Raw genomic sequence first — 18463 nt, 5'->3', positions numbered from 1 at the left:
ATCCTTATATAGTACCGGTATGCGTATTTCCTGAGAAAAATGTGATGAAAATTTTCAACTTGGCTATCATGGGGTATAATGACTTTTTTCTTAAATGAATATGTATAGGATAAAGACATACTTTAACAGCAAGATTATCAAGTGTGCCAGATATTATATATGTCAAGCTGGCATTCAAGCGTATTAAGTCAGTACTATCATGAATTATTAATTCAAAATATTTCTACAAGTAAAACACTATGCAATGGTTGTTGGGTTGTATGAATGAAGTCACATGCATTTCATTGATAATTGATGTGGATGGATTGCAGCATTGTAACATGACGTTATTTTCAAGTCACACATCCTGTCAATGATATATATCTAAGTAACTAAATTTGTACATTCTCTTAGTTGTAAATTGTTCATACCTAGAGATATATCCTAATGTTTTACTTTGTTGAAATTCTCCCAACCTCAATAAATCTGTCATCGTTGACAATTCTTGTTCCATTCTATTATATGGTACATCTTCTCTGCAACATTCTATTAAACAGACATAAATTTATACATTGAACATTTTTACCAATAAAACATTTATAATAATGTACAATCTCAACATAATGATAATGTTGTCATTGTTGGTAACCTAATAATATTAAATATATCCCATTCTGAAACTTTCAATCATATTGTGTAAGCCAGAAGGTATTTTCCTATTTTCTTATCAATGCATTAGACTGTGTTGGTCCTGCAATCCCATGTTTTCTTCTCATTCTTTAACAAACACATCATATATATGTACATTAGACTGTTGTCCTGCAATCCCATGTTTTCTTCTCATTCTTTAACAAACACATCATATACATGTACATATTAAGCATGTGTTTAAACATTATTTTTATTTTCTTCTAACCTCTTATAAACTTCTGCATAACACTCTTCTTAACAATTTCATTTCTAAAGAAAATGCAAAGGCATGATTTTCTCACCAAGACTTGGTCTGTTTAAAACACTAATCATGCTAATGTGTCTGAGTCAAGAACAAAGATCTAATTTTTTTTTCCAAATTTGAATTCAAGTAGTAGAAATAATTCAGACCACTCATTAAGATAATTGTGATTTTTACTTACCTCTTAAAGCATTGACTAGTCCACACCAAATTTGGTATGACTGTTCATCACAGCAGTAAGCTTTGTTCTTTATATTATCAATATCCAGTAAAAAGAAGAAGCTTTGAACAAATGTCTGTAAATCTAAACATTCTTTCTTTAAATGTTTACCATGGAAACAAATTGTGTGACACTGATGACAATAATTACACGGATGATGTTTTGTGTCTTTGATTGGTTTACTGCTACTGTTGTCCTTGACTACAGCTTCATCTATCGATAACGTTTTACTGTGGTGACATTTTTTTATCCCATTTTCAACAACTAAAGTTGTTTCATCATTTTTATCAGATTCTAAAGAATGAGAATCTGGTATACTGTCAGAAAGGCTTAAGATACTTTTATCAGAGCTGTTAGATACTGGACCAGAAAGACTATCCATGTCTTCAAACGAATCGTCCTCTTTTGATACTGCTTCTGACTTTTCATGAGCATCAATACTATCCTTATCTGACAAACTACTACATTCTAGTTTACTCTGTTCATTCAAGTGTGTGTTAGTTTTTTCATTAGTCCCTTCAGGACATGTTTTTGAGGAAGAGTCATTTAACTTTTTTGAACCCTCCATCTCATTAATATCACCTAGTGGTTCATTACTGATACATTTTATAGAACCAATTTCTTCTTTTTCAAGATAACCAAAACCTGGTGCTGTTTCAGTTTTAGAGTGTTTGGAATCCTGCTTCATTTCACCACTGTCACTAAACCCAGAATCTCTCTGGTGGAGAATATAAATGCTAGATTTTTCTACATTGAGCATTTCATTACACTTATCACAGATTTCAATTTCATTCAAATCTTTCAAATTAGGGATGGTAAAATTTGATACGTCACCATGGCAACCACAACCAAAACACATCTCTGTTAACTCTGCCACGTTCTGTTGAAAATCTCTTTCCATTAGAAATGGGTCATTGACATAACAGATATGACCAAAGTCTAAATTATCTTCCTCAATCAAATGGTCTAAATGATGGAAAGTTTTACTTTTGATTGATTGGCTTGATCCTGTAGAAATTGCATCAGCACTTTTGACCTTCAAATGAACTTCATTGAGTTTAGAATTTCCAATTCCAGAATTATTGATATTTTCTTCTGCACTTTGTTCTAAAATATGTGGTTGGTCAGCTTTTTGATTACTTTCATTTTTTTCTTTGGAACATGTGTGATATTTTCTCATTCTTTCAACATAAATGAATGTATGCAACTGATAAAGTGATTGGTTGAGTTGTTTTATCCAATCAGACAGAGTTTTTTGTAACTCAATAGGATTAAGTAGAATGTTGACATCTTGCAAAAGTTTTCTGGTTTCCTCTGTACTTTTCTGTAAATTAGATAGATCTATGGGACCTTTAACAACTGGGGCTAGCTCCACCAAATCTTTCTGTACTTTGTCAGCTGAGATTATGATTCCATCCATACTATCCAAAGACTATAAGAAACAGTATATGAATTTTAATTTGTCAAAAATGAGATGTGTTTTCTTTCACTAAATCAAATAAATACTTTTACAACTTTAAAAATATACATGTACACTAAAGGTAACTTGGTTGATAAAAAAAACATTTAACACATCTAAAGATTAATATCTGTGGTGTAGTTTTCTTTATCACAGCTATTTTTTAAAATTGTATATAGGTAATGTAATCCAGAACACCTGAGATCCCTCCCCCCCCCCCCTTACACACACACATTTTTTGTAAGGGTTCATGTTGCCCATTCTTTGGTTTTATTTGATGCTTTTGTAAACTGTTGTTTGTCTATTGATAGTTTTTTAGTTTTGACATGGCATTGACATTTTTTTTACTAACGAGTTTGAATGTCCCTTTAATATATTTTCCTTCGCTTTGACAGTATTTTTCAACTTGATACTGATTTGATAATAAGAGCAACAAAAATGACATAGGAATGTAAACATAGTAAATCAATTTGTCTGCAAACATTCATACTTTCACACAGAAGATAGCATAATAAACTTTCACACAGAAGATAACATAATAAACTTTCACGCAGAAGATAACATAATAAACTTTCACACAGAAGATAACAAAAGAAACTTTGACACAGAAGACAACATAAGAAACTTTTACACAGAAGATAACATAATAAACTTTCACGCAGAAGATAACATAATAAACTTTCACACAGAAGATAACAGAAGAAACTTTGACACAGAAGGCAACATAAGAAACTTTTACACAGAAGATAACATAATAAACTTTCATGCAGAAGATAACCTAAAAAACTTTCACACAGAAAATAACCTAAGAAACTTTCACGCAGAAGATAACCTAAGAAACTTTCACACAGAAGATAACATCAGAATATTTACCACAGTATCTGGTGTACCTCTTCCTTCTCTTCCTGGTGATCTTGGAATCTTTTTTGGTTTGATTGCCTGCAGAATCTTGTTCTTCTTTGCAGTTAGCATTGATTGCACACTATTGAAAAAAAACATACATAAAATGCATATGATGATAAAAAAAAATATGTATATAGAAACACCTTATGGTTCAGTGTGACCCAAGGCTCCCTGTTGAAGCTGTACTTTGACCCAAGGCTTCCAAAACGGTCATATATTCCGGTCATTTGTGTAATGTCCGATAAAAGTCCGGCTGGGCTAAGCATGAAACGGTCATATACTTTTTTGTTTTCAAGGCTTTCTTAAGAGACGGTCATTTTAACATAATTGGCGATCTTTTTGATCAAACATTTTGTTTTTCAACAGCCACACATTTCCGTTCATTAAAGTGACATGATCATTAATTACTATCAAAACAAACCCTATTTCAATACTTTCTAATTTTGATCAAGGCTAATTAGTTGTTGGAAAGCTGAAATCTACCTGTTCAGATGACAGGTAAACTATTTTCAGTATGGACATTGTATAAATTAATCGGTCTATTCAAAGTTATTTTCTTACATTTCAGCGGTTTGTATCTAATTGATTTAGTTCAACAGATTCAAATTAAAAGAAATACGTTTATAAATATCATTTGATGAATTTTTTTAAAAGTTTAAAATGAAAAATCGTCAGAACTACGTTGTATGACCGAGAACACGTGTGCGCATGTGCACAGGTGGGAAATGTAATTTTGCATCCTACATTTCTTCAAAAATGCCAAAATTATCATTGATACCTGTATCTAACGTTCATTTCAAGTATTTTGTTGAAGAAATAACGGGGAAAGAGCTTCTTCACTCAGTCGTGCTTTGTAAACATACACGGAATTACGTATCCGTTTCTGGTCCATGGTTTACCATTGTCAAGTAAACATCCGGTTTAAGAATGTGATTTTGAAAACGAAAGTAAAGTTTTTGACAATGTTTTGCACAAATAAAGAGTCTAATTCAGATATGAGCACGCTGATATGCACACTTCGAATGATGCACTGCCAATTTAACAGTTAACTTAAGAACATCAAATTCATATTGAAGTAAAGTTTAATATCGTTTTTTTGTTATCTAATGTCAATCACTGGGATGGCCATCTGATTAACATTATTGCCTTTTGTAACTTAGTTTTAAGGGATTAAAATCGGGATCAGATAAAAAATGTCCGGCTGGCTCAAATATTTTTTGGAAGCCCTGCTTTGACCTATAATGGTTTACTTTTACACATTGTGACTTGGATGGAGAGTTGTCTCATTGGCACTCATACCAGATCTTCTTATATTTATCCATACTCTAAATACTAAAATAAATTATGAATGCTTATTATTTATTGATCTGATATTGCAAAAAGTTTTAAGGTGAAATTATTTAATCTTGTCAAAAGTATTCTATTCCATTGATAATTGACGTTGAAATGCCATTTAGCTGTTTGTGTTTATTGGTTGATGTTTCATTGTTATATATACCCAGTTCATTTTATTCACCTTTATTCCTCTTTATAAAATATCCCTATTGACTACTTCATTATAAGTTTTTTTCAAGTTTTTACCTGTCTAGTTTGTTAGTTAATGACTTTTTCCTGGGTCCAATAAACATTTCACTGTTAGAGCTTTCCCAAGATTGAGGCAGAGAACTTGATGGAGAAGAGTTACTACTTCCTTCTCCAAGACTTTTATTGTCAAGGTCACCACGATTGACCTCTACAGGGTGAGATAAACATTCTTCAGTAAGAGGCTCTTCTATGGACTGTCTATGCTGTAGCTCTGGAAGTAAATGGTAAAAAATGATAATCAATCATTGCCGGTTTGAATATCTGTGTCTGCATGCTGAGTAGAATGTTTATGGTGAGAAGGACATACGTTATCATAGGTTTATGGTGAGAAGGACATACGTTATCATAGGTTTATGGTGAGAAGGACATATGTTATCATAGGTTTATGGTGAGAAGGACATATGTTATCATAGGTTTAAGGTGAGAAGGACATACGTTATCATAGGTTTATGGTGAGAAGGACATATGTTATCATAAGGTTTCATAAATCATCATTTTGACAACTTAATTAATAAAAAAATATGAAATGTATAATATAATTACATTCAATCATTCTAAGTAATGACAAAATTAACATCTTAGTTTATGAAAAGATGGTGTAAACTTTTCAAACCTTGAAAGTGAGGGATTATCTTTTAGGAATTATTTAAAATAAAGAAGAAAAAACCAGGACTTTAAATTAACACTCAATTTCTCATGAGTCTGGTCCTCAGAGGAAGATATAATCAAAAAGATTTTGAATGCAGAAAGGAAAAGTTTGCTTTCATTTTGCAATATGAACTTAAATTTGAACATTGAAGTGTATTGAGCAATAGAACTCATTCAGGCAATAGTTTAAACAATTTATTTATGTCAACAATTTGTAGTTGGAACAATTTTTTTGAACTGATGATTTCATTCACACATCTATCTTGTTAATCATATTTTGCTGTTTTCTTAAAACAGTAAGTATGAAAAGGTAAATAAAATCATTTCATAATCTAAATAATGCTTTTCAGTAACTAATTGCATTGTGATCACTTGCTATCTTCATCATGTTATTGTAAATCACCTTACTTTTTTCTACACTTCTTGAAATTGATCCCATACTTTTACTTCTTCTCACTGGAATATAATTAAATATTTGCAAAGCTAAAACCAGGAAAGCAGGTTATACATATATATATTACTCTTGTGGAGTAAAATCTAATAGTCTAGTTATAATCAGAAGTATATTGACAAGCGTTCATGCTGGTTTACAAAAAACTTTGGTTGCGCATATATATATATAAAATTAGTAATCATATGATGTGAAAATCATATCAGAAATATATGTAAAGTATTTTTTTTTAGTTCATAGTAGTGTATGGTTTGAGACAGCTGATTAAGGAGCCAACCACCTCAAGCACTCCAGGCAAGCACGCTACCAAAAGACAACAATGGAGGGGTGTACATATAATATGCATTGTTTCTACAGCATTTCCATTTCAAAGCAATTATACAATAAAAAGGCCTGGTATCATAAAAAGATATCAAGCAGCCGACTTTCAGTATAAACAAGAATGTGTCCAAAGAACACGGATGCCCCACTCGCACTATCCTTTTCCATGTTCCATGGACCGTGAAATTGGATAATTATCTAATCTGGCATTAAAATTAGAAAGATCATATCATAAGCAACAAGTGTACTAAGTTTCAAGTTGATTGGACTTCAGCTTCATCAAAAACTACCTTGACCAAAAACTTTAACCTGAAACTCCCACTTTCATTTTCTATGTTCAGTGGACCGTGAAATTGGGGTCAAAAGTCTAATTTGGCTTAAAAATTGGAAAGATCATCTCATAAGCAACAAGTGTACTAAGTTTCAAGTTGATTGGACTTCAGCTTCATCAAAAACTACCTTGACCAAAAACTTTAACCTGGACGGACGAACGGAACCACAGACGGACGGACGAATGGAGCCACAGACCAGAAAACATAATGCCCCTCTACTATCGTAGGTGGGGCATAAAAATATGAATGTTCATTCAAATTGAGTCTAAAATGAGCTTATTAATTTAAGATGTCATGAAGCATAACACTGAAAAGAAACTGGATTGTTCTAATAAGGGCAAAGCTCCACTGAACAGTGTATGCAATATAATCCATGCTAATCCAATATTATTTATGCTAATCCAATATTATTTATGCTAATCTAATATTATTATGATCATGCTAATCATGCTAACCATGCTTTGAAAAATAGTTTGAGTTAAATGTTTATCTTACTTCCTTTCTGAGGGATAGTTTGTGCCTCTTCTTCCAGTGTATTAACCGATCCCTTTCTTGGTTTTTTCTTCCTCTGTCTAGATGGTTGTCTAGATACTACAAGTGGAGTGGTGTCATTCACATCAATGGCTAGGACTGATTTTGAATCTGAAGAAATAGGTACAGTATATATAATTTTTTTAACAATAAGGTCTAGATGATGCCCTGTGATCAACTATTTGTTTATAGTTTCATTAATGAACATTGCCTCAAAGTTATCATGTAAGTATGACGATTTTTCACAAAGTATTTGTCAGAAAACTACAAAACAAAAAGACAAAGTACCCTGAAATATTCAATATATTTTTAATTTATCAAATATTTATGCTTTTTGCACTGGCCTACAGGAACTAATCTATAGTCAAATGTTTGTACTTTAACTTTTGTAAAATTATGGACTGATACTAAATTAAAAACAAACAAGAATGTGTCCCCAGTACACGATGTCCCATTTTCTATGTTCAGTGGACCGTGAAAATGGGGTAAAATCTCTAATTTGGCATTTAAATTAGAAAGATCATATCATAAATGACATGTGTACTAAGTTTTAAGTTGATTTGACTTCAACTTCATCAAAAACTACCTCGACCAAAAACTTTAACCTGAGAGCAACAGAAAGACGAACAGACAGACGAACAAATGGACAAACGAACGAACAGAAGCACAGACCAGAAAACATAATGCCCATAAATGGGGCATAAGAATCGAAAATACTGACTTACCAGTAATTATTAGTATATACCAAAATATATTGGGCATACCCTTATTTACTGACTTTAGATGAAATGAGAGATTTCAGATGTTTCTTATGATTAAGGAGAGATACATTGTAGCTCTATATTTATATATGCCAAATGTAATTGAACTTTTTGTATGAACTTGTTAAACTACATTGTCCTAATGTTTAAACTGAACTTTGAACATGTCATACTACAGCTTTTTTGACACAATAATTTTTTTCTCAATTTTCTATAATTCTTAAATTCCATTTTGCCAGATATTTACCTTCTTCTGCAAATATATCTTCCTCAGTTTCTTGAATGCAATTTACATTTATTCTACTTTCACTTTGCTGCTTTGTATGGTCATTTACAAAAGTTCTACTCTCAGTTTCCTTTTCCTCATTTATGTATGTTTTATTTGTTCTTTGTAAATCAATAACACTACCAGTATCAATGCCAGAGGTAGCTTCAGTGCCATTGATCATAGGTTCAGTGTTTTCTTCTCTAACAATAGACTGATCATAAGGTGCAGTTTTTAATTTTGTTTCATTTTCAAAATTATCATTTCCTATTTTGGCAGAAAGTATAGCACTATTTTTACTATCAAACTCGTCATTTCGTGTATATAAAATATCAAACTCTCTTTGTTGGTTATAAGCACCATTCACAGTCAAATCTGGAAGCTGAGTGACATTACATGAAATTTCAGACAAATTATCACTCATTGTATCCATTGTTTCTTTTTCGAAGGTCAAATCATCACTTTTGAAACTCAAATTTTCTTTTTCAATTTTACATTCTTTAGTAGTACTATCCATCAATCCAAAAATTTCTGATTTTAAGTTTGTTAAGACTGGATTTTTACCGCCAGTGAAACTTGAATGAAAATCTTCAGGAATACTCCTTATCTCGGGAGATAATAATGAAGGCTGACTATTTATTCTATATATCCCAGTTTCCAGTTTTTGTATAGAGGCATTACTACTCGATCGACTTCTATCTGAAAAGGAATCTTCTAGTCCTGATGATTCGCTATCATGCTGGACAGAATACGAAGACACCATATTGTCTATTGTACTTCCTATGGTTTCATTTCCTGAATTTTTACAATGTTCTTTTAATTTTTCTAAGTCTTCGATAGAGACATATTTTTTCCATCTCATTTTTCCAATCCATGTATAAAAATAACTATAAATTTCTTCAGCAAGAATCCAAGATTTTTTAGAAATAAGAAATGAAATACATTGAGGAATAGGATAAATCTTGGTTTTTTGAATGTTTCCATTGAAATAAAATATAAAGAGGTAATTTTCACTGCTAACTACATTTTGAATATCTGAAAAAAAAAAAAAAACAAGGAATAATTTTTAAAGAAGCAGAATATCATGAGGCAGATATTTATACCTGAGAGAGAGGATGAAGTCCTTATATTTATTTATACTTTTTGGTTATCAAAAATACAAATTTGCATGAAATAGTATTCTTTACAACATGGCAACCTTGTCAACAGGGTACATATGCACAAGTGCAAATGTTGTAATAAATAAGTTGAATGAAAATTAAATCTGTAATTTGCAAGTGTGCTGTTAGGTATTGAATCATGTTTTGCTACCATGTAATTCAAAACCTTATGATTTGTTTGCTAGCTGTATGCTGAAACTAATTTTTGACACTGTAAAGATACTGTGGATTTATTATTATTCATAGGATACCAATTTTCATGTATTTGGTGAGTAAAGGTAAACAGCTAATTTGTATATGCTTGTACTATGCAGACTTGAACAAAAGCAGGAAATACAATATCCAGGGAAATACAATTACTCCTTAATCCACAAAAAAATAAATGTATCCTGTTAATCATTATATTTTCATAAGTGATGTAAAGCACAAAATTCATGTCCTATGGAGTTCTTACTCACATTTTTTAAGTGTCATTAAAAATGTGTCCGAGTACAGAATTGTGTTGAATCCGTATTTGCCAGTGTCCTTTTTTTTAATGCTAAATCACTATCTTTATTTCTTCTATGTAAGAATGAATGAACTATACATTTAAGTAAAGTTTGGATTGTTTTAAATTTGTCATTCCTGGGCATTTTATAGCTGATTATGTGGTATGGGCTTTGCTCATTGTGGATGGCTCTATGTTGACCTATAGCTATTAATTTCTGTTTCATTTGATATGTGTCATTGGCAATCAAACCACATCTTTTATTTAATAATTAAGAAACTGTTAACAGATTCTTTAAATTCAAGACTATAAAACATTAATTTACCTGCTCCCATGTCTGTCCAGAGTATGACCTTGATGTTGACAGGGTCAAGGACATATAGATTAGTCTTGCACCAGGTAAACAGGAAGTTTTCTCTGAAATATAAAACAAGAAGAAAGTCTTACATAGTAAACAATAACAATTTTGCTCATCAACAAGTATGGCCACTCTATAGACAAAACTGTTTATAAAAATTACAGAAATTGAAGGTCATAAAATGTCTACCTGTTTTTTTTATTTATAAATGGGACAGTTATATAAAAATATATCTAAAAATAAAGTTAGACCAAGGAGGTTATATTAGAAGGAGAGTGAACACTCTGCTTGATACAAAATTAGCATCCCCAGGATAGCAGTTCCATCAGAGAAAAATGAAAAAAATATAAAGAAACCGACATGTTTATCACCCACTTGACATGTCCCTCTGATGTACCGGGCTGTTACCGCGAGTAGTTCGGGCTATTAGATAAATTGCATATGTCACGTGATTGTTATCAGTGACTGGGTCATTAAAGTTCAGGTGTATTTTTAGTTACAGTGCAGTGCATAGGTGTTTTGATTTGGAAAATGATTTGACGTGCAATTTCAAAATCAACCGTCTGTCTACGGTGAAAAAAGATAAAGAAATGACAAAGTTATGAGGGTTTAAAGGAAAGTTAGTGAGCGATTTTTATTCAACACTACATTGCTTTAAACAAAGATTTTCGCTTCACCTGTCAATTCCTGCTTATGAGAATTGGCAGGTAATAATCATAGAAAATATACGAATATGCAAAGTACTTTAGTTACGGTGACCGGTAACGACCGGAAGGAATATTTGCAATTGAAACATAGAGAAATTTATCGGGAACATCGTAAAAGTGACTTTCTGTTATGACTGTTGATATTAACATTGACAGCAATGAGACGGATATTCGTTTTATTTCTATTGGTAATAAGTTTACTTTTAACATAAAATTTTTAATTTTTAATTACTTAATAAAAAATATCACAAAAAATCACAAAAAATCTGATTAACATTTCAATAATTGTATATCCGGTCAGTTTATGACACCTCGGGTGTTTCCGTTCTTACTCGGGTATGTTATTAGGACAAAATCTCCCTCTGTGACAGAGTCGATCTCAACTAATTAACACCCACTTACAGAAAAGTCGGTAACATTTTATGTGTAATTATCGTCTTTCGTCCTCTCTCCTTCTAATATAACCTCCTTGGTTAGACTGACATCTTATCAACATTGGTCCTTATATCATTATATTGAAAAAAACAACAGAAAATAAATTTACCTTGTAGTCTTCAGTTTAGGAAAGGCCACACTTTTAGGGCCATTGTTTTCTTTCAATGGTGCCTTCCAGGAGTAGTCCCTAGAATGTAAATAAAACTGAAAATTACAATGCCACCAAAGAATAACTTAACAATTCAAATTTTTAATCCTTTTTAAGACCAAGTATAGTAAATGCTGGTTTTCTTTAGCCATATCTTTACTACTCCATTTTTATTGGTCCGTGATGAAATAAGACAGGAAACACCTGAATTTAGGATTTTAAAAATCTAAAAATACTGGACATTTTTCTTTTAAATATTTTTTTTCTTGTATCTGTTAGAACTGTTGATGCAATGCAGACTTGACAACAACATTAGAGTACCAGTACCAACTCATCACTACCTTAATGAAGGAGAACACACAACACATTCAAAATACATCTTAAACACAGCCTACGGTTTGAAAAGCTTGTACTGCTGAAAACAACAAACCTAGAACATTAAGGTGGTACCTAACACTACAGGGAGATAACTCTGTAAAATCTGCTAAACATTTTAATTACGTTGTGTTGTTAATGGAATATGAAGCTTCTCAATGATCAAAATTACTGTCAGTCAAACTGCTATGTAACCAGTGTAATTTTTCTGATGAAATGGTTGGTTCAATTTTTTTGAAATTTTTATATTTTTGTCAAAGGGTCAAAGTAAATACTCTGTCAAAATTTTGTGAAAATTAAACGGGCCAAATTAATTTTAGTGAAAGTGTTGGGTACCACCTTAACACACTAGGAACCTGTTGTTCAGTGGCTTTCGTTTGTTGATGTGGTTCATAAAGTGTTTCTCATTTCTTGTCTTTTATCATGTTTATATAGATTAGACCGCTGTTTTTCCCATTTGAATGGTTTTATTTTTTGGGGCCCTTTATATCTTACTGTTCAATGTGAGTCAAGGCTCCATGTTGAAGGCTGTACTTTTGCCTTTAATGGTTTACTTTTTACAAATTGTTTTAATATGTGTACAAAACACATTTTAATAAAAATCACAACAATACTTACACACTACTGACCATAGACAGAGCAGGTATTGCTAACAGCTGTTTAAACATGTGTGTACATAACACATTACATTCTATGTCAACCTAGAAATATAACAAATAATGCTTTACATGAATATTAAAAAATTCTAAATCTTTTTACCAAATAATGCTTAATAACATATATCATGAACTTTAGAATATTCAGAATAAAGGTCATCTTTTAAATTGAATTTAAATAGATATTTTAAACTTGCACTTTTTTAACATGCATTCTCTATTTAAAAATAAGCACAAGCATGCACACAATAAAATGTCTTGCCTGATTTACTTAACCTGACTGAATTTATTTTAAAAGCATGTCAAATGAAAACTTAAACTTTATTAATGATCCAGGATCATGATGTCAAGGTCAGATGAACCCTGCCAGACAGGTATGAACACCTTACCTCCCATATTCTAGATCCAGGTCTGGCACAATATATTCTGTATAACCCTGTACTAGGCTGTCTGTAAAAACATGCTCCATACTCCCCATCTCTGAAAATATTAATGCTACATATAATTGTAAACTACACCTTTAAGAAAATGCAAAATTAACTTTGTAGGAATGAAAAGGCATAGCAGTCTGGTATAACTATCATAAATTAATATTCAAGTAAGTTGATATATTTTCACATAACACAAACTGGTTTAAAGCTACAATGTTAAAGTTTATTTGTGTTGGTACTGTAAAAACAAAACATACCAAAGTTCTTGTCTGAACCTTTTGTAAAATATTTTCTCAGCTATTTATTCATGTCAGTTAAACAGTTATATCTTACAATAGAATTCAATCTAATGTTTCATTGTAACTAATCTTTCTTTTTTCTTTCAAGATAGATGGTTGGTTGATAAATTTGTTTTTATGGAATTATCTAGTTCTATCTACATCAAAGGAAATACCATACATATGCAAGACTGTGTATTTATTTTTCACCGGATACCCATTTTTCAAAAATTTTGTTTGCATCTGCGAACCACAAATTTCAATGTTGGATGAAGTACAAATGTTCTATGAGGGGGAGGACAGGGGTAAGGGAGACAGGGAGAAAAGGGGTAGGAGAAAGGAGAAAGGGGGTGGGAGAAAGGAGAAAGGGGGTAGGAGAAAGGAGAGGAAGGCTGGGAGAAAGGAGAAAAAGTTGGAGAAAGGAGAAAAAATAAAATATCTCTCCTTTTAAAAATTTTTTCAAGAAAAAATATCTCAAAAGGAGATGTTTTATTCTAATGGGAGAAAGGAGAATGGGGTAGGAGAAAGGAGAAGAGGGGTGGGAGAAGGGAGAAGGGTATCCCCTGTCCTCCCCCTCTTCTATTGACAAACATGCAGACTATGGCCAAAAAAAACAACAAAAATCAGAATGTTTCTTCAATCCACAAATTAGAACCAGCAAAGGTAAAAGAATACACAATATTACAGGGAAACCTTCTTACAAAGATTACCTTGATTTAGTTCCAATGTGGGTAAATTTTTGCCTGAAAAAGGAAAATAAATATCAAAATATGCTTCATCTTATATGACATTTTCTCTTTTGACTTGTAATAGTTTCTAAACTTGTAAATGTTTATGTTTGTTCATTTAATATATCCATTACTACAGAAATATCACAAGAAGAGTCACTTAAAATCCAGTTATAAATTCTCTTAATGTTTCATAATAACAGATGTATGCTTTGGTTGTGGATAGAGAACAAACATGGTCTCCAACTTGGGGTTAAATTATCCAAAATAATATTTTGAAGGTTAGATCTTGGAATAAATGTACTCACAAATACATGTTTTTTCACTTCAAATAATTTCTTAAGAAAGGCTGTTTAGCCATAAATTACAGAAACGTACATTTAAATTAATAGCATTACGTTAGTTGCTTTATTAATATATCCTGAGAAATAATAGACAAAAAAGTTCTCATCATTAAGATATCAACATAGGGAAAGTATTATATAATTTACTACTTATTGGCAAATTATTTTTTGCAACATGTGTGCTCTATGTTTTATTTTGCCAAGGATTGACTGGAAAATTGCCTTTATTCCTTAAAATGTAGCAATATCATGCATAATAACTTATGTGATGTCACAGTACAATTGCAGTATAAATTGATATTTAATATTTTCTTATAGCCTATGGTATATCTAGAATATAACACTGTCCAATCAATATTGGTCTTACATCTGTGAAGTTTATATATTGGTGAATATACAGGTCAAACAAACCCCAAAATGTCAATTATCCTCAAAAGCAGCTAAGAACTTGAAGCAAGCCTAACATTTGACATTATATAATTATGGCCCGAAGAAAAGGTGAATATCCAAAATTGTCAACCCAAGAAGGTTATTTCATTGAGGGCACAGCCCCAGGTAAATAATTGTTAAGGGTTGACAACTTCGGATATGCATCGCTTCTTAGGGACCACAATTGTTTTATTATATACCTAACTAACAGTTGAAGGGCCTTTTGGATCATTGAAAAAACGCTTACCTTACTTTATCAAACACAAATTGACGTTTGAAAATACATTTGTGTCTTAGAACTTCTCGTTTGAACATGTACTACAAAGGTAGAATCTTTTTGTAAAATTTTGATGGCGCTGTAAAGGACCGTTTATAAGAGATATCATCGGCACTAGATGCACGTCCAAAGCCTTATTTTCAAGTCTCATGATGGGCTTCCTTTAACGTGAATAATCACCGTGTATCATCGTACAGCGGATATAGGTACTAACCAAGCGGGCGTGAGCGATTTTGATCTTACACGGTAACGAAAATCTTTGTTTTGTTCACATAATATCAATGTGTACTTCAATCTAAACATAATTGCTATTTTAAGAAATGATTTGGTCGTAAGTTGATGGTTAGAGATGTCTCATTATTTTCCCAAAACAAGAGGGATTACTAAAACATTGTAAAAGCATGTGCAAACACTTGTCAAAGAAGTTGGCCCTCGTCTCATCCGATATAATTCTATATTCATTGCAACTCTTTTTCTGATAGAAGGTCAATGTGTGTGTGTAATAAGTATAGCTGTTTCAATAATTGGCATTGAAATCTTTCATACATATGTTATTTTTCGATATTTTATCCCTAAAAAAGTGTTGTGTACGGTGTTTAGCTGACCACATAAATCCTTATGTACGGTGCATAGTTATGTTGTTGTACACCGTACACAAAAACATTATTTTTATACTCGTTTATTACCAAAAATGTTTCAAGGAATGAGTAATCACAGGTAGGTTTATGATTGGTGACTATTACTTTTGCCCTGTATTAGGTTTCTTTCAGATAAAACATGTAAATGTCTCAAACACTGTAACGAAATTGAAAGTTGGTGTTGACATTCACAACTATTTGCGCTTGTACAAGTTAATTGTTCTTATTAGAATATCGAATTTGTTTTATGAATAGGAAAAAATCGATGCAAAAATTATTTGGGAGCATGAAACTCAAATGTTGAGAAATGTAAATTAAATATTGATCAAGCAAAACAAAGATTTTCGTTACCGTGTAAGATCAAAATCGATCATGCCCGCTTGCTTAGTACCTATATCCGGTGTACTGATGATACACGGTGATAATGCCATTTTATTTATTTACGCCTGTGATGTCATTTTCATGGGAGAAAACTGATTTACAAATCAAGAAACTCAAAAGGTTATTGGCCGGTGAATAATATGATAATTCACCACTGGTGTAAATTTTTAGGGTTATTCGTTCCTTTCTTGCAGTTAAATGAAAATAAACTGAATTATTACATGTCACGTGATTACGTGTTACCCATTAGAATAATTTGTAATATATGTAAGTTAAAATTTACCTTGTTGTATAACACAGGTAGCACTTGTGTAACGTAGACACCAGTAGTTTATCTTCTGAGAATTCCACTTGACAGATAGGAGAATCTAATCTGAGAATGATCTCAGGTGGTAGTGATACAAAATTCTGTACCTGAAACATAGATTTATAATCATTTTCTGGTGATAAATCCTAAAAGAAAGTTACATTTTAGGAACATGAATTGAAGTGAATAAAATTGCTTTTAACATTGCAAGGGGTGTGTAAATGTTTATAAAACTATTTTTTTCTAAACTTGGTTCATTTATATTTTTTGGAGTTTAGTATGGTGTTGGTTTGGATGAACTCGGTATACATTATTGAATCATGTGTCTGGGTGCAGAATTTTCTTACTGAATTAAAGACCCATTGGTGGCCTTCAGCTGTTTTCTGCTCCTTGGTTGGGTTGTTGTCTCTATGACACATTCCCTGTTTCATCTCTCAATTCTATCTTCTACCTTCTTCAGTTCCAGACTTGACTGATTTATTCAATATTTCGATATGAATGCCTTAAGATCCTATGTTTTTATCAGAGTAATTTGGACATTCTGACACATTTTACACTTCAAAATTAGATTCTCTAAAAACCTGTGGTAAATATGCAAAGAAATAGCGCTCTCAATAGTGATGTGATAGCACCAATTCAGAAAAAAAGATGGCTTAATTTTACAGCTTATAGGTTGCATTTCTGTAAATATTGACAATGCAATTTCCCATAGGAACTCCTTTTACGGCTAAAACTGTACCACTTTTACTATGAAGTTTTGAAAAAAATCTTATCCTAGAATGAGGGGCCTGATGTGGGTGTCTCATCACGATTCATGATTTGATTTTTTTGTCAATAACGATTCACAGAAAATCACGATAGCGAAAATGCGCTGATCACGTAGAACGAAAAAATAACCCATCAGGCCCCTCTAGAATTGAAAGTTCATATGCACTACAATTTTTTTCAAAGGTCAAAATATAGGGCTGTCGACATATTTTCAACATTTACATGCCCTGATCTTTTCAGAGTTTAAACTAACACTAATTTTCTTAACTACCCCTACCTCGAATGAAGGGTTATCACAGATTTCAATGTAAACAAATATGCATATGTATATTTACTGGTAACATTCCCAAGTTATGTCTCTATGAGATGAAACACAGAGAGCATAACTGGGAAACAGTTTGTAAACAAAATTAATTTTCTATGAATATTCTAAATCTTCCCAAAAGAGGGGTGGTTTGAGAAACAGCTGTATTTACAAAGTGCAACCTATGAACAGCTACATGTATTAATGAAAATACTTAAATGACTTCAAAATTATTTTAAACAAACAAACAAATCCTGTACAGATAGATATGGAGTATGGTATTATACCATGTCGACCCTGATAATTGTAAATCTAAATGTAATTGTCTTACTTTTGTACTAGGTATAGATGTAGCATAAATTCTCCCAAGGTTGTCCCCTGTATATAGTTTACTTCCTGTGGTATCCCATGTAATACTGGTCACAGTTGACTGAACATGGTCAGTAATCAATCGCAACCTTTCAGGTTTTTGTCGTGAACCTTTTTCTGTGCTCAGTTCCACAACTACAACATGTCCTTTCCTGTAAAAAGAAAAAAATATTTAGTTGATAACTAAACTGTTGACACAGAGATATGTCTTGTCTGTATGTAACTTTAATAGAACAGGTACATGTATATAAATGCAAATAGTACATGTAGTACATGTACATGCATAATGCCATATAAATGGAAAGAGTAATGTAGTACATGTACATGCATATAAATGCAAATAGTATATGAACCTATATAATCGAATGTTGATATTTATATAGAAAACTCTTATTATAAGGAGCTTTATGAGAGAAAAAAATCCAGTAGGAAAGCTCATGGGATGAAAATAAATATATATATATGTAAAATTGTAAC

General features: G+C 31.9%; 1 protein-coding gene across 2 annotated transcripts in view; it reads right to left on the bottom strand.

Annotated features, from left to right (window-relative positions):
• The window catches only part of LOC143083080 (uncharacterized), a 36410-nt gene that overhangs the window by 12511 nt on the left and 5436 nt on the right, over positions 1 to 18463 (bottom strand). Inside the window, exons 4-17 of one of the 2 annotated variants that reach the window (XM_076259276.1) lie at positions 17949 to 18138; positions 16522 to 16652; positions 14152 to 14184; positions 13122 to 13212; positions 12695 to 12777; positions 11663 to 11740; positions 10379 to 10470; positions 8389 to 9441; positions 7345 to 7491; positions 6154 to 6201; positions 5095 to 5308; positions 3484 to 3592; positions 1113 to 2583; positions 411 to 525 (exon numbers count right to left, since the gene is read on the bottom strand). In XM_076259276.1, the coding sequence (XP_076115391.1) occupies positions 411 to 525; positions 1113 to 2583; positions 3484 to 3592; positions 5095 to 5308; positions 6154 to 6201; positions 7345 to 7491; positions 8389 to 9441; positions 10379 to 10470; positions 11663 to 11740; positions 12695 to 12777; positions 13122 to 13212; positions 14152 to 14184; positions 16522 to 16652; positions 17949 to 18138 (3855 nt within the window). The remainder of the gene's footprint in view (positions 1 to 410; positions 526 to 1112; positions 2584 to 3483; positions 3593 to 5094; positions 5309 to 6153; positions 6202 to 7344; positions 7492 to 8388; positions 9442 to 10378; positions 10471 to 11662; positions 11741 to 12694; positions 12778 to 13121; positions 13213 to 14151; positions 14185 to 16521; positions 16653 to 17948; positions 18139 to 18463) is intronic. The other variant, XM_076259277.1, reaches the window with a different exon arrangement.

The sequence above is a fragment of the Mytilus galloprovincialis genome, chromosome 7 (genome assembly GCF_965363235.1).
Source record: "Mytilus galloprovincialis chromosome 7, xbMytGall1.hap1.1, whole genome shotgun sequence".
Lineage (NCBI taxonomy): Eukaryota > Metazoa > Mollusca > Bivalvia > Mytilida > Mytilidae > Mytilus > Mytilus galloprovincialis.
This window is presented reverse-complemented; position numbering and strand designations above follow the sequence as displayed.